Source organism: Aphelocoma coerulescens, chromosome 13 (assembly GCF_041296385.1).
Source record: "Aphelocoma coerulescens isolate FSJ_1873_10779 chromosome 13, UR_Acoe_1.0, whole genome shotgun sequence".
NCBI classification, from domain to species: domain Eukaryota; kingdom Metazoa; phylum Chordata; class Aves; order Passeriformes; family Corvidae; genus Aphelocoma; species Aphelocoma coerulescens.
Genome location: NC_091027.1, coordinates 16,239,178 through 16,255,599, shown reverse-complemented (window position 1 = coordinate 16,255,599; position 16,422 = coordinate 16,239,178). Strand labels below are relative to the sequence as shown.

At 46.2% G+C, this 16,422-nt stretch overlaps 1 protein-coding gene across 1 annotated transcript in view; it reads right to left on the bottom strand.

Moving 5' to 3' along the window:
• PSD2 (pleckstrin and Sec7 domain containing 2) overlaps window positions 1-15,454 on the bottom strand; it is a 45,743-nt gene extending 30,289 nt beyond the window's left edge. Inside the window, exon 1 of the mRNA XM_069028789.1 lies at window positions 14,915-15,454. Within this exon, the coding sequence (XP_068884890.1) occupies window positions 14,915-15,432 (518 nt within the window). The 5' untranslated portion in view covers window positions 15,433-15,454. The remainder of the gene's footprint in view (window positions 1-14,914) is intronic.
• Window positions 15,455-16,422: the final 968 nt, after the last annotated feature.

The following is a 16,422-nucleotide window of genomic DNA, read 5'->3' as shown; positions in this document are numbered from 1 at the left end:
GGAGCACTGCTCCTGGATGGGTCATAGAAGCATAGAATGGTTTGGATTAAAAGGGACTGTAAAGCTCATCTCTGCTGTGAGCACTATCCCAGGCTGCTCCAAGCCCTGTCCAACCTGGCCTTGGGCACTTCAGCCACAGCTTATCTGGGCACCCTGTGCCAGTGTCTTATCACCCTCACAGGGAAGAATTTCTTTATAATATCTATCCCTGCCCTCCTTCAGTTTAAGGCCAGTCCCCCTTGCTCTGTCACTACCTGCCCTTGTGAAAAGTCCCTCTCAGTGGGCACCAACACGTCAGGCACATCACATCTCTCCTTGCACAGCCCCAGAGCAGACAGAGGACAGAGAGGCTTTGTACAGCTCACCCCAGCCCAGGAGCACCGTCTGCATCCCACAAAGCAAAGCCTGGCTAAGGTAGGAGACAGGGAAAGACCTTGCTCATTTGAATGAACCTGACACTGCCTCTCCTGGGAGAAGTGTCACCTACTTATTACACAGCAGGGAAGGCAATTGCTTTGCTGAAACAAGGAGCCATATATTTATTTGTATTGTAATCACAGAGTTGTGTAAGTCTATTGCAGGAACAGGGGATCTGATTGCCTGTGCTGCTCCCCCAGCCATCTCTGGAATGCTGGATTATTGTTTACAGCGAGGCACACGGAGCTGTGCTCCTGCTGCAGCTGAGCCACTACGGAGCTGCAATGCACTGGGTTGTTTGCATTTCACTTCTCACTGGTTAATGAATTGTAATGAAGCACAGCTCACCACTGAACCACAGAATCACAGAATATCCTGATCTGGAAGGGACCCACAAGGATCACTGAGTACAGCTCCTGTCCCTGCACAGACACCCCAACAATCCCACCCTGTGCCTGGGAGTGGTGTCCAAATGCTCCTGGAGCTCTGGCAGCCTTGGGGCCGGGACCATTCCCTGGGGAGCCTGGTCAGTGCCTCAGCACCCTCTGGGGAAGAACCTTTTCCTGATATCCAACTTAAATCACCATGACACAGCTCCAGCCCTTGCCTGGGCCCTGTCCCTGGTCCCAGGGAGCAGAGATTGGAGCTGCCCCTTGGGAGGAGCTGCAGCCCCTGGGTGGGTCTGACCTCAGTCTCCTCTACTCCAGCTGGACAGGCCGAGTGCCCTCAGTTTCTCCTCATGTGGCCCCTCTGGGCCCTTCACCATCCCCATGTCTGTCCTTTGGACACCCTGTAACAGCTTGTCTCAAACTGAGAGCTGTAGATCTTTCTCATATTGTGGTGCCCAGCACTGCCCCAGGGCTCAAGATGAGGCTGCCCCAGCCCAGAGCAGAGTGGGACAATCCCTTCCTGGCCCAGCTGGTGATGCTCTGCCTGATGCCCCCCAAGACACCATTGTCCCTTCCAGCTTCCAGGGCACTGCTGCCTCGTGTTGAACTTGCCATCACAAGTTTGCTGTGTTGGTGGAGTGCGGATCCTGCCAGAGAAGGACATGATGGGAACCAGGACTTCCTTGCCTCTGCACTGCAGTCTTTCTGCAAAGTTTTTCTGAAACTTTATTTGATGGAATGTGTCATACATGAAATCCCTATTTGTGCTTGGTCTTTGCATATTAAGTGCTTTAATTAATTTGAGCTTAATATTTTTAAATTGAATGTTAAAATCAATCCATCAGTCCAGGTACACTAATCAAGTTTTTATGGTCTTCCTGTGTTTACTGTATACCTTTACAAGTGTTTTAAGATGTGTTGGATGTATTTTTATGTTTTACTTGTATCTTGGTTTCAAGGCAGATTTTAAAAAAAACCCCAGTTGCAACAAACAGCCCAGCCCCCCATAAGCACATGACCCTTATCTCAACTAATATCACCCCTCTGACCAGGAGGAGCCATTGGTGGACAGAGATGGTCTGTCAAGGGGAAAACACCAACCGCCTTGAACCAGGGGGGTGGACTGTGGGTGGGCTGTGGGCGGACTGTGGGCGGAGCAAAAGCTATAAAAGGAATCCAAAAGACACGCCCACTCTCTTTCCCTTCCTCTCCAGCTTGCTAAGGCAGTGCTGGAGAAGCCTACCCCTTTCTAGGGGCTTTTAGAAATAGATTTCTTTTTGACCAGCCTAAACTGCAAGTTTATTTTTTTTCTCTACCTGAGGTTCAGAGCTGTCTTAAGCCTAAAGCTCCTGAATCCCTGCGCTCCTGGGGCATATCTCTCGAGCCATCAGGATCCAAAATTTTTATATTTTGTTAGTTTTTTTTTTTGCAATTTTTCAATTTTTCTGTTTTAATAAATTGTTTTAATTTCTAAAAAGAGTTGTCTCATTCCTCACAACTCTTTTGGGGGCTCTCCGGGATCCTATTTTTGCCCTAAAATCCAGGTATTTTGGTTAATTTTACTATTTTTGAATTTTTGCGATTTTTTTGTTTTTTTTCTCCTTGGATTTTCTGGGCTCCCACAAGGATTACTGCAGCAGAGAAAGGACACCTCCGGTGGAGAAAGACTTGTGGTAAGGCTTGAACCCTTCTTAAAGGGAACTTAGTTAGGGACTTACCCTTTTTGAGGGCTATTAGTTTTTGGGGAACTTCCGAGTGGAATTCCTTTTGTGAGAGAGTGTGTGGGGGGGTTGGCCGCCCCCAGTGTGTGTGTGAGTGTGCTTGAAAGGGTTCATTTTTAAGGGCACCACGAGGGATCACCCCTTTAGAGACACAGAGGGGAAGATCGAGTGTGGTGATCAGCCTTTCTGGGGGGAGGTTTCCACGTTTTAGGGGTGTGCGCAGCCCCAAATTCATTTTTATTAGTGTCTCAGTCTTCTCGGGTCTAGAACTGAGGAGAAACCTAATTTTAAACCCCTCTCTTTTCCTTTTCGCCGCGTGGTCGGCGGCCATTTTGAAATTTCGGGCCGCCGCGTGGTCGGCCGCCATTTTGAAATTTCGCGCCGCCGCGTGGTCGGCGGCCATTTTGAAATTTCGGGTTTCCACGTGGTCGGCCGCCATTTTGAAATTTCGCGCCGCCGCGTGGTCGGCGGCCATTTTGAAATTTCGGGTTTCCACGTGGTCGGCCGCCATTTTGAAATTTCGGGCCGCCACGTGGTCGGCCGCCATTTTGTGTCCTTTTAATTTGAACTGCACCCCTTTGCTGTTCTAAGTGCATGTGGGAACTTGTTTTAGCTGCACTCTTGTGGTCAGTGCTATCTAGCACCTTTATACTTCCTGTTAGTTTGGAGTGTTTGGGTTATTGGATTGTAGTTGTAATTTGCTTTATCTGCTTTAATCATAAGACACTACTTTGATATTTTGAATTACTGTTTGTGTTATTCATTATAATCTTTTTCCTTTAATTTGGTTATAAATATTTTAAATTTATCTCTCCTTTGCTAATAAAGACAACTCCTGTTTCTTAAGTATTATATGTATAAAGCTATCTAAATTTCAGTTATACTTTAAACAATTTAAATATTCACTAATTATTCTTTTTATAATTAAAACTAATATTTTCTTGCAACATATTTGTTTCTCACCAGCCTACCATATTTAATTTTTCCACAGATTCGCCATCATTCATTCCCTTATATATCTACTAACCTTGCTTGCTTTTCTCTACATTAGTTGTATTGTATTTTATGCTTATAACTTTATTATCATTTTTTTTATTGTGATAGTGTATTGAATTTAGGTTATTTTGTAACATTATTTCCTTATGCAATATTTTAAATGTTTTATATAATACAATACTTTGGTTTATTTAATTAGAAAAAAAAAAAAAAAAAAAAAAAAAAAAAATTTTTCTTCTGCACTAGCTACTTGTTTGCTTCCCAGTAACAAAATGGGACAAGCGAATAGCAAAAAGAAAGACCTAATGAAGAAATACAAAATTTTCCCAGAAAGCCCGTTAGGACAAATGCTCCTAAAGTGGGAAGAAAATCTTTTAACTAAAGAAAAAGACCAGTGTCAAATGATCAGGTACTGTGTTTTTAAGTGGCCAAAACATAAAATTAACAAAGATGGTCTCAAATGGCCCAAGTATGGGTCTTCTGAAAAATGGCTTTGTGAGGCTTTGCATTCTTATGTACATTACAAAGCTCCAAAACATTCTGATGAATTAGACTATGCTAAAATTTGGTTAAATTATTGGCAAAAACAAAATGAAGACCAAAGCAAAAAATTAGAATTGGAAGAGGAAACTAAATCTAATTCAATTGGACTTAATAAAAATTCAAACCAAATTTTTTCCATTGCAGAAGAACACAAACAGAAAGAAAAACAAAAACCTAAATTAAATAAACCAAAGTGGGACCCCCTAGACTACCTTCCTCCAGTAACTCCTCCAGAAAGGAGGGTCCAAATTGAACAAGAAAGGGTCCTTCCTTCATCAAGCCACCCAATCGAAAGGGACTCAGAAAATGAGAATGAAAGTGAAAAAGAAAATTCTGTTCCTTCCTGCTCTCACAAAAAGACAACCGGACAAAGGATTTCTTCTAGCCAGGATGGCCCAGCATCTTGCACTAGAAAGAAATCATTTAAAACACCTGACTGTCCCACCTGCCTTAGCACTCCCCATGAGTCTAAAATTTTACCTCTTAGGGAGGTACCCATGGGAAATGCTCAAGGAGGAATTGGTTACGTAGTTGTACCTCTAGCTTCATCTGAGGTACGGGAATTTAAAAAGGAAATGAAAAGCCTGATGGCTGACCCCATTGGTCTAGCTGACCAATTTGATCAATTCCTCGGCCCTAATATTTATAATTGGGGAGAGATACAATCCATCCTTCACTCCTTATTCACCATTGAGGAAAGAAAATTGATTAGAGCTGCAGGAGTGACAGTCTGGGACAGAGAAAATAATTCTAATCAAGGCCCAATTGGAGAACAAAAATTACCACTGACAGACCCTGAATGGAACCCAAATTCAGAAGAGGGCAGGAGGAACATGAAGGACTACAGAAATTTAATTATAAAAGGGATTAGAGAAGCTGTTCCTCGAGTTAATAATATGAAAAAAGCATTTTGTGGGGAACAGGAAAAGGATGAGTCCCCAACAGCTTGGATGGCTCGGTTAAGGAATAACATTCAACTTTATTCTGTCATTGACTTAGACACTGAGGGAGGCAAAACTATGCTAAAGGTACATTTTGTGCTTCACTCCTGGCCTGACATCAGGAAAAAATTGGAAAAATTGGAAAAATGGCCAGAGAAGGAACTAGATGAATTACTGGAGGAAGCCCAAAAAGTCTTTGTTAGGAGGGATGAAGAGAGGATGAAGGCTAAAAGCCGAATAATGAATAACAGTACTAATGCTCCAATCCACAACCCTCCTACACAAAGAACTTCCCAAAGGGGCATCCCACAACAGCAAACCCAAATCTGCTCTCAGCAACAGCCACAGGTTTGTGTTTGCAATAAACAATCTACCCCAATTGTTCAAAGACCTGAGAGGTTAATTTGCACATACTGTAATAAACCAGGCCACGGGCAGTGGTACTGTTTTAAAAAGCAGAGAGATCAAGGAGTCCTTCAAATGGAGGGACAAATTTTGAACAACTGAAGGGGTCAGGGGCTTTATTCTCTGGGGCAAAAACATCTTAAAGAGCCCTTGATAAAATTAGAAGCTGGACCCCAGAGACAACAAGTGGAGTTTTTAGTGGACACAGGTGCTGAAAGAACCTGTGTCACTGAAACACCTCCAGGATGTTTTATTTCTCAAGATACATTAGATATATATGGTGCTAATGGTGAAAGCTTTGCTGTTCCTGTAATTAAAAATGTAACCCTTTCCATACAAGGACGTACCCATACAGGGGATGTGCTATACCTACCTCAAGCTGGGATCAATCTTTTAGGACGTGACTTCCAAATACCTCTGAGGGTTGGGGTGGTACCGCAGGGTGGAAAAATGACCACTAAATTGTTTGTTTTATCTTTAGTAGATGAGCAACACATTGACCCGGTAGTGTGGGCCAAACCTGGCAACCGGGGAAAAATGAACATCACACCTCTAACAATTGAGTTGCTCCCAAATAGCCAGCCAGTACGTGTACCACAATATCCCCTCTCCAAGGACAAAAGAAAGGGCCTGAAGCCTGTTATCATGGACTTATTACAAGATGGAATTCTTGAGACCTGCAAATCCAGTTACAACACTCCAATTTTGGCTGTCCAGAAACCAGATAAGTCATTCCGGCTTGTACAAGATCTGCGTGAGGTCAATAAGAGAGTCCAAACCAGGTACCCACTGGTGCAGGACCCCTATACACTCCTGAGTCGGGTACCCCCAGCACATGCCTGGTTCTCTGTTATTGACCTTAAAGATGCTTTCTGGTCATGTCCTCTAGATTCTCATTGCAGAGACATCTTTGCATTTACCTGGGAGGATCCAGACACTGGACGGAGGCAGCAGCTGCGCTGGACTCGCCTGCCTCAAGGGTACACCGAGGCACCCACACTCTTTGGCCAAGCGCTAGAAGATTTGCTAAGTTCCTTTTCTCCACCCGAAGGGATTCAGGTAACTCAGTACGTAGACGACCTACTCCTCTCTGGGGAACAGGAGTCTACGGTAAGAACTGCTACAATTCAGTTACTGAATTTTCTAGGGAGGAACGGGCTGAGGGTGTCAAAACCTAAATTACAATTTGTGCTACAGGAGGTGAAGTATTTGGGACATCTAATTGGCCATGGCACAAAAAAACTCAGTGCTGAAAGAGTAGAAGGAATCCTAAATCTACCACCTCCAACTTCAAAACGAGAAATCCGGCAATTATTAGGCCTATTTGGATACTGCAGACTGTGGATTGATCAGTATTCACAATCTGCCAAATTTTTATATGAAAAACTAATAGAAGAAGAACCTTTTAATTGGACTAATTCAGATACACAAAAATTACAAAATCTGAAAGAGAAATTAACAAAAGCACCTGTTTTAAGCCTTCCTTCACTAGAAAAACCCTTCGATCTATTTGTTAATGTGGAGAAGGGAGTTGCCTATGGCGTCTTGACCCAGGAGTGGGGAGGAGTCAGGAAGCCAGTGGCTTTTCTTTCCAAATTACTAGATCCAGTGTCCAGAGGATGGCCCGTCTGCATCCAGTCCATCGCCGCAGCAGCTGTTCTGGTCTCGGAGAGTCAAAAACTCATTTTTGGTGGAGACTTGACAGTGCATACACCACACTCAATCAAAACCATTTTAGCTCACAGGGCTGCAGAGTGGTTAACTGACCCAAGAATAGTCAAATATGAAGCCATTCTCATGCACTCAGACCACCTGAGGTTAGTTGTGTGTACACACCAAAATCCAGCTCAATTTCTTTATGGGACCCCATCAGAAAAAGAAATTGAACACAATTGCATTGAGATAATTGACATCCAAACAAAAGTCAGAGAGGACCTGGTGGACTGTCCCCTCAATGAAGGGGAAATCCTCTTCATTGACGGGTCATCTCGAGTGGTGGATGGAAAGCGATGCTCTGGCTATTCAGTGGTCGATGGACACCAAATGTGTGTGCTAGAAAAGGGCAGATTGCCACCAACCTGGTCAGCTCAGGTCTGTGAGCTCTATGCCCTAGAAAAAGCACTCCACCGACTAGCAGGAAGCATCGGGACCATTTACACTGACTCCAGATACGCTTATGGCGTAGTCCACACCTTTGGAAAAATCTGGTCCGAAAGGGGGTTCCTAAACACCAAAGGGAAAGATATCCTACATAAGGAATTGATCCTAAAAATTCTAAAAGCACTGCAACTGCCTCAGGTGATCTCAGTGGTGCATATTCCAGGTCATCAATCGGGAACCACAAAAGAAGCTCGGGGGAACAACCTAGCAGACTTGGCAGCAAAAGAAGCAGCAGTGGAAGAAGAGGTAAAAGTGATGGAAGTAAACCAACTTCCAACTAACACCACCACATCTGACACTATTCCACAAACTAACATTTTACCCACGCCCATTTTTACTGATCAGGAAAAACAGAAATTAGTTTTAATTGGTGCCAATGAGGATTCTCAAGGCCGCTGGTATTTACCAGATAAACGCCAAATTTTAAACAAAAATTTAACCCGAGAAATTCTACAAAATATCCACCAAAGCAATCATTGGGGTTCAAAGGCTCTGGCGGATCACTATCTCAGAACCTTTGGATGCACTGGTGTTTATGAAATAGCCAACCAAATAACCCGGGACTGTGTAATCTGTCAAAAAGTTAACAAAAAGGTAATGAAAAAGAACACTGGCGGAGGAATTGAATTAGCAATCAGGCCTTTCCAAAACATTCAAATTGACTTTACAGAAATGCCTCCTGTCCAGAGGTGGAAATACCTATTGGTAATCGTTGATCACCTTACCCACTGGGTGGAAGCTATTCCAACTGTCAATGCAACAGCCCAGACAGTGAGTAAGGTGATCCTCGAGCAAATTATCCCCCGTTATGGGATAGTCCACCGCATAGATTCAGATCGAGGTACTCATTTTACCTCCCAAATTGTACAACAATTGGCTCAGCAATTAGGAACAAATTGGAGATTACACACCCCGTGGCATCCACAGAGCTCTGGGAGAGTGGAACGGATGAACCAGACAATCAAGAACACCCTCACAAAATTAATGCTGGAAACAAAATGGACCTGGGTAAAATGCCTTCCACTTGCTCTTCTTAGAATCAGGACACAGCCAAGATCTGATTTGGGTTGTTCACCATATGAGATGTTGTATGGATTACCCTACCTTGCTACACCACAAGAGTTGAATGTGAAAGAGTGTGGAAACACCAATGTACAAAAATATGTACAGATAATTGCCAAAAATCTAGAGTTGCTAAGGGAAAGAGGTTTTCTACCACAAACTCCCCCACTTGATTTTAATTTACATCACATCAATCCAGGTGACTGGGTGTTGATAAAATCCTGGAAAGAAAAGTCATTAACCCCATCCTGGGAAGGTCCATTTCAGGTCCAGCTAACCACTGAAACAGCTGTCCGGACATTTGAGAAGGGCTGGACGCATGTCAAGAGGGTGAAGGGTCCGGTGGCACCACCAATTGAAGAGAAGAAACCTCCAGACAAACCATCAAACTAAACACCCTGTTTGAAAGCTCCACTCAGCATCCCTCACTCCAAGTTAATAAAATCCTGTACTCCCAGTTCTTCCCCAGTTATACCTCAGTAATAAGTGCTAGCTACAAGTTGTTAAACTAAGTTGAAAATATTTTGCTGTTAATTCTGTTCTTTGTTATTCCCTTTTACAGATTCTGCCTTCACACAACCATATTGTCACATCAACTGTATAGTAAGGCTCCATTTGAAGCCAGCATTCTCTTCCAATAACAGTCCAATCAGACTCCAAAATTATGGGCACGATAACTCTAATCTTTGACAAGGCCAACCCTAAAATAACCATGAGTTTCCAGAAGCCTGAGGTCACTGAAGAACCATCTGAAGGTGAGATGCCTAAAGAAAGGACAAAAGAAGCAAAGATGACAACCCCCACCAGCAGAGGCAACCCAAATGCTGACAGCTCCTCTCGGGTATGCCTAAAGGGGAAAGTGAGCAACATCCTGCTACTGAGTGTCATCTGTCTCTGGGTCCTCTGGCCTCCCTTTACACAAGCAGCCGACAGCCGCTGTAACAGATGTTACAAGACTGTGTACCAGGCAGAAGGAGGCTCATTTCAAATTCGACACTTTTTCCGAGCACATACTTATGTTAATCCATCTTGTTACAACATAACAAGGTTGAGTATCTGCTCAGAAAAAGGTCACAAGTACTGGATTGGCAAAAACATTGGCACCCAAATACATAAGCAGAAGGGAGAGTGTCCCTCCCAAGACGATTGGCTCTGTTTCAATTTTAGATACATAACCAAGACAGAAGATTTGTTAAAAAGAAAGACCTATGACACTGACCTGATCCAAGAGGTGGTCATAGAAGAAAAGGAAAAACAAAAAGAAAACAATCCTTTGATGTCAAGGAAAAACTTGTTTATTGACCTGGCAGAAAGGATTGGACAACAGCTAAATTTAACAAATTGCTGGGTGTGCGGAGGAACTTTAGAATCGGAGAGTTGGCCTTGGCGGGGAGTCAGTCTTGGACCCCCCGATTTACTCCGACTGAGTAATCTCTCCCCCACAACCAGACATGACAATGAAACCTGGCTGCTAAGCAATACTGTTATTGGAGAAGAATGCATCTGGAGGAAAGGAAGAAAATTTTTAAAAGAAGTTGGTGAGACAATATGCAAAAGGTACCTGGTAACTGATGGGCAAAAACATTGGTGGATACCTCAAGAACCAGATGTATTCTGGTCTGCAGAAAAGGTTAAAAACAAAAATTGCATTTTGAATCCTGTTAAAAAACTCTGGCAGTGCTGGGATCAAGGAAATCCATATTCTGTCCTGCCACAAATTTCCAAGTACTGGATTACAGCAGCAAGTATACAACCCCACTTCTGGGAAGCACCACAAGACCTCTACTGGATCTGTGGTAACCGAGCTTATTCCAACTTACCACCTCGCTGGAAAGGGAGCTGCACTCTTGGAGCCATTCAACCAAACTTCTTCCTACTTGCTGAAAACGCTGGAGCCCACCTTGGAATCTCCCTTTATGATGAACTTTTCCGTACTAAGAGACATGTAATAGGAGGGACCCAGAGATGGGGAGAAGAAGAGTGGCCACCTGAGAGGATCCTAGAGACTTATGGACCTGCAACATGGGCACAGGATGGGAGCTGGGGGTACCGAACTCCCATCTACATGCTAAACCGGATCATCAGACTGCAAGCACTAATTGAGGTAATCACTAATGAGACCTCTCTTGCTCTTGAACTACTTAACACACAGCAAGGGCAAACTCGAGCAGCCGTGTACCAAAATAGGCTGGCATTGGACTATTTACTAGCTGAAGAAGGTGGAGTATGCGGCAAGTTTAACACCTCAGACTGCTGCATCCATATTGATGATCACGGCGAAGCCATCACCAAGATTACCCAAAACATCAGGAAACTAGCCCATGTTCCAGTGCAGAAATGGCAGCCCTCGATCACTTCTGAATGGTGGGAAAATATTTTCCAAGGACAATGGTGGAAGAAAGCTTTAATTATTGTTGGACTTTCCCTTACAGGACTTATTTTTCTCCCTTGTTTAATCCCTTGCTTCATCCGTCTAATCACCACTGTCGTCCAAGGCATGCCACTGATCCAGGATCTTCAAGGACAACAGCAGCGTCCACCATTCGCTCAAAAGATTATGCATGTCAATAATAGTAACAATAAGAAAACTAGAAAGGAGAGAAAAATTGCCCAGCAAGTGTGGGACAGTTTTAAAGAGCTTGAATCTATCCCTGAAGAGTTATCCACCTCCACTTAAATGCAAAGACCAAAGATGTGAACATAAGAGAAAAAGGGGGGACTTGTCATACATGAAATCCCTATTTGTGCTTGGTCTTTGCATATTAAGTGCTTTAATTAATTTGAGCTTAATATTTTTAAATTGAATGTTAAAATCAATCCATCAGTCCAGGTACACTAATCAAGTTTTTATGGTCTTCCTGTGTTTACTGTATACCTTTACAAGTGTTTTAAGATGTGTTGGATGTATTTTTATGTTTTACTTGTATCTTGGTTTCAAGGCAGATTTTAAAAAAAACCCCAGTTGCAACAAACAGCCCAGCCCCCCATAAGCACATGACCCTTATCTCAACTAATATCACCCCTCTGACCAGGAGGAGCCATTGGTGGACAGAGATGGTCTGTCAAGGGGAAAACACCAACCGCCTTGAACCAGGGGGGTGGACTGTGGGTGGGCTGTGGGCGGACTGTGGGCGGAGCAAAAGCTATAAAAGGAATCCAAAAGACACGCCCACTCTCTTTCCCTTCCTCTCCAGCTTGCTAAGGCAGTGCTGGAGAAGCCTACCCCTTTCTAGGGGCTTTTAGAAATAGATTTCTTTTTGACCAGCCTAAACTGCAAGTTTATTTTTTTTCTCTACCTGAGGTTCAGAGCTGTCTTAAGCCTAAAGCTCCTGAATCCCTGCGCTCCTGGGGCATATCTCTCGAGCCATCAGGATCCAAAATTTTTATATTTTGTTAGTTTTTTTTTTTGCAATTTTTCAATTTTTCTGTTTTAATAAATTGTTTTAATTTCTAAAAAGAGTTGTCTCATTCCTCACAGAATGTGAATTTTTTGACAGATACATGTTGCCATGGGAGGAAATGTGTGGGCAAAAGCCGCAGTCCCAAAACTGCAGGTGCTGAGTGTGTCTACAAGCAAAAGGTGGTGATTTCTCTGTTAAAAATTTTGCTCTTTTCCCATGAGTTCATGGGGCTGAAAGTAGAGAGTATCATTCACTGGTGGATCTCGCAGTTGGACTGCAGAGCTGTGACCTCCCTGAGAGCAGCAGGGCCAATGTTGGGGGCTTCTGAGAAGGTGAAAGACCTCCAGGCAACACAGCCACAATGAAAGGTAAATAGACAAACAATAGATGCCATGGGATAAACCAGAAAGGGGGAAAAGGGATTCAGTTAATGCAAACTGCAGCACAAACACTAAATCTTTGGCTCTATTTCCCTGATTTCTCTTTATCAACTATTTCCTGCATAGATGCACTAACCTACCTTTGGGAGGACAATCATGGGTTCTTTCTCCAGCTCTACCATGGAGGGATGGCCTTGAATGACTTCCCCCTTTACTTCTCTGTTCCAGTGGGAAGAGCAAGACTCAACACCTTCTTGTAAAGTACTTTAAAATTCAGGGAGAAAATGCATTATACAAGCAGCAATGTGCAGATGATGACAAATGATTTGTCATCAGGAACAAACAGTTGACTGCTCATTAGTAAAACACTGGACTGGGTTCTCCTATACCCAGAATGGGCTGTTACAGAGACAGCAATTCCCCAAAGGGGAGTAAAGAAAAAAACTGGGGAAACTCAGAGGTGATGCAGGATGACAGCGACTCCCCAGTGCCTCGGTCCATCGGTCAGGTCTTGCTGACCCACACTGACCCAGGAGAGCCACACAGTACAAGCAGGCAGGGCAGAGCAGCTCCATGCTGTGTTTGGCCCACAGCAGCCACACGTTCCTGCCATTTACCCTAAAGATAGGTGGTCAAAGCACTGATGAGCTCGAACACAGTGAGCTAACCCAATCTGCTGGCACTAAGTGGTTTCCCAGACTTCAGCTGTGTCCCAGAAGTTTTCCAGCTGCCCTTCTGCTTTGAATATAGCATGTGACTTGTCCCTTGTGCATTCAGCTTCCCAAAAGACTCATTTGCTATCCAAGTGAATATGTTTAGAGCACGAGATCAGAGACTCTGCATGAAGACCCAAGTCAGGTTGCATCATCTCCAAATCCTCCGCCTGCCACTTCTACCAATTCATGCCCTAGTACCTTAAAATAATTGCACGTCCAGTGATTGCAGCAGCATTCTCTGACCACCCTTAGCTTCCTCTTGAACTCGCAGCCTTTGCCAGGGAGCCAGCTACCAAGCAAATATGATTCCCCTGAAACCTGAGAGACTTGCAGCTATCCAAGACCTGACTGCATAGCTCATGGGGCTTGTGGGACCTGCCTGGGGAGGGACAGGCTCCCTGAGCTCTCCAGACAGCAGCAGCCTGCCCTGGACACCCTTCCTCTGAAACACCTTCAGTTGTGCTTTTTGAAGCAGTGCTGCTGCTTCTCTCGAGTGAAACAAACCACCAGCTTTTTACAGAGAAGCCTGTTCAACACTACAGAAACAAAGCAGGAGGGATGCCTGCTGTCAGCCCACACCCTGCGTGGCTCCCCAGCTCTGCTGCCCACGCTCCAGACAGTGCTCGGAACACACAGCTCAGCATGGAGCCTGCACGGGGCTAGAGCTAGGAGGTGATCCCCAGTCCACCTTGGCCACCCTGTCCCTTCACAGCTGCTCTTCGAAGGCCATACTCCTCTGGGGCAACCCCTGCTGCTCTTCTCCAGCCCCTCCTGCTTGCAGCATCTCTCCTGGCCTGGGGTAGGTGCAAAGGCAGGGCTGTAAAATTCACAGCAGACATCAGCCCCGCCTGGCTACAACACAGAGCCCTGGCTGATTTCTGGTGGCAAAGGGAAGCATCACTCCTGCAGGAATGGCATGGGAAGCACCTCTCCTCATCTCTCTGTCATTCCCTCTAAGCCCCCAACCTGCAGAGTCCCACGCAGGTCTAGAAATCTGCAGAGGCATAAAATCAGCTGTGGACACCACACCAATGTGAGTGTCCCCCAGCCTGGAGAGTTCTCCTGAGAGCCAGGCTGCCAGCAGAGAGGACTCAGGGAGTGAGGGGCATTGCACACGTGCAGGTTTGTCTCAGGCACTTGAGAATTGGATGGCACTTGTACCTTTTGTCTCACACTGCTGTCCCTGTCACCCAGGCACTGGTAACACCTGCCACAGATGCCGTGGAGAGCAAAGCTCAGTGTCCTGCCCGCTCTCAGAAACACAGCTTCCACCTGCTAGCCCAGGGACTGACAGAGCTAGCCATGCTGCCAGGGACTTCCAGGGCACACCAGCCTCCCAGACAAGCCCGGCTCTCCAGCATCCCCAGGCTGCTGTACTTGTCCTAAGTTACCTCAGGTAACTCTGCCATAAGTGCTGTAGTTGAATCTCTAACTTGTGAGTGGGACACCCCCAAAGTGAGCACAACCAGCACCTCTCCAGATCCCAAAAGCTTCCCCTTAACTGTAGTGACTCTGTGGGCAGACACTGGCTCAAATCACAGCTTTCTGCATTCGTAACAGGAAAAAACTGTGTGAGAAGCCCAGAGAGAAAAAAAAAGAGTAAAAAGTTATAAACAGGGGAAAAATGTGCGAGAAGCCCAAAGAGGAGTGGAAAGCCACAGTCAGCCATGAGAGCAGCTGCAGCTCCTCACACTGATGGGGCAGAGTAACCCGAACCAAGGAGCCTTGAAAATAACCCACACAAACCAGGGCTGAGCCTACCTTACGGCGGCTTCGCACTCACCCGAACTGCTCCTCCGCCTCGTCAGCACTCAGAGCTTCTGAGGATCCCAGGACGCTGTGCCACCGCTCCTTGCTGAGGGCCGCGCTCGGTATCTCCAGGCCGGGGGAGCCGCTGTCCCCCGGCTCGGGGCTGCTCCGGCCGGGCGTGTCCCCGTCCTGCGGCTGCAGCGGCGGCCGCTCCCGCCCCGCGGCCAGCGCAGCGTCCACCCCGTTGGCCAGCACTGCCCCGTCCGCACGGCCGCTCTCGCTGGCAGCGCCTGTCCCTTGTCCCTGCTCACTGAGCCTCTCGCCTGGCTCTGTCACCGCTTCCAGATGTTCGTCCCGCTGGTCCCCGCGCTCCCCCTCCGCCCGGGAGGGCTGAGCATCGTGCCGGGGGCTGGCTCTCCCGCTGGCAGGCTCCGCAGGCTGGCTCGGCTGCTCGTCCCCATCGCTGCAGGCCAGCGGGGACGGCTGCGAGCCCGGGGAATGCGGCTCGCACTCATCTGCGGCAGACCATGGCAAGGGGCTGGTCTCGCTCATGTTCTGCTCCTTGTCCCAGCGCTTACGGGATCCCTCCCCGCGCTCAGCTCAGGCTCGATACTACCTACAAAGGAAAAGAAACCACAGCGTGGGCATCGGGAAGGGCTGTCAGAAAGGCAGGTTGAAGCCCCCACCCCCTCTCACATGCTCAGTGTAAGAGCAAGGAAGGACCATTCCGGTGTTTGGTGCTTCTGAAGGCCCAGTGCTCCTTACTCAGCACAGTGAGATCTCAGAGACCAAGCTGCTGTTGTGGTGCTGAGCCACTGGGGCCCAGGCACCCACCTTTCCTGCTGCTCCCATAGCCCCAGACAGCCTCAGAGCAGGGGATGTGTCCCATGGAGGCTGTTAGTGCCCAGGGCTGGGGTCAGGAACGTGGCATGGCTGCATTTCCCAGACTCGCTGCTGGGATGCTACTCCCTGGTATTCCCTGCCCTCCAGAAATAGGAGAAATAGGTGAAACAGGTAATAAGTGTGATTTATTCTTTTCTAACTGTTCTAAGCAGCTGTGCTGTGCCAACCTGTGTGATTCTCCCTGCTGACTTAGCACTTCTGCAGAGCATCTTGCCTGCCAGAGCACCACTTCTCTTTTCCCAACACACAAGTACTGCTGAAGGGTGTCACAAGCTGCCAGCTAAAACTCTGGCAAAAGTGTCCTGATTGAATATACCCTGGGATGCTCTCTCTGTAGGGCAAGGGAAGGACATAGTTTTGCACCTAGACAAGTCGTTTTTTGATAAAAAGGCTCTTTATTGGCAAATAGGCCCATTGATGCAAAGCCTGCAAGGTCTCACAAGCACCATCCTCAGCCCCACAGTGCTGTGCAAGCTTTACTCTGTCATAATCCTCCACAGCTGCAGTCAAGTGCCACCAGAAATGATCACTTCTGGAAGCAGGAGTATTCTGCGTGGCACCCAGGCTGAGCTGTTGTAACAGCTGATTTTGGTTTTAAGCAATATGTGTCTTCACAGGTACCTTTAAAACATTATCTGT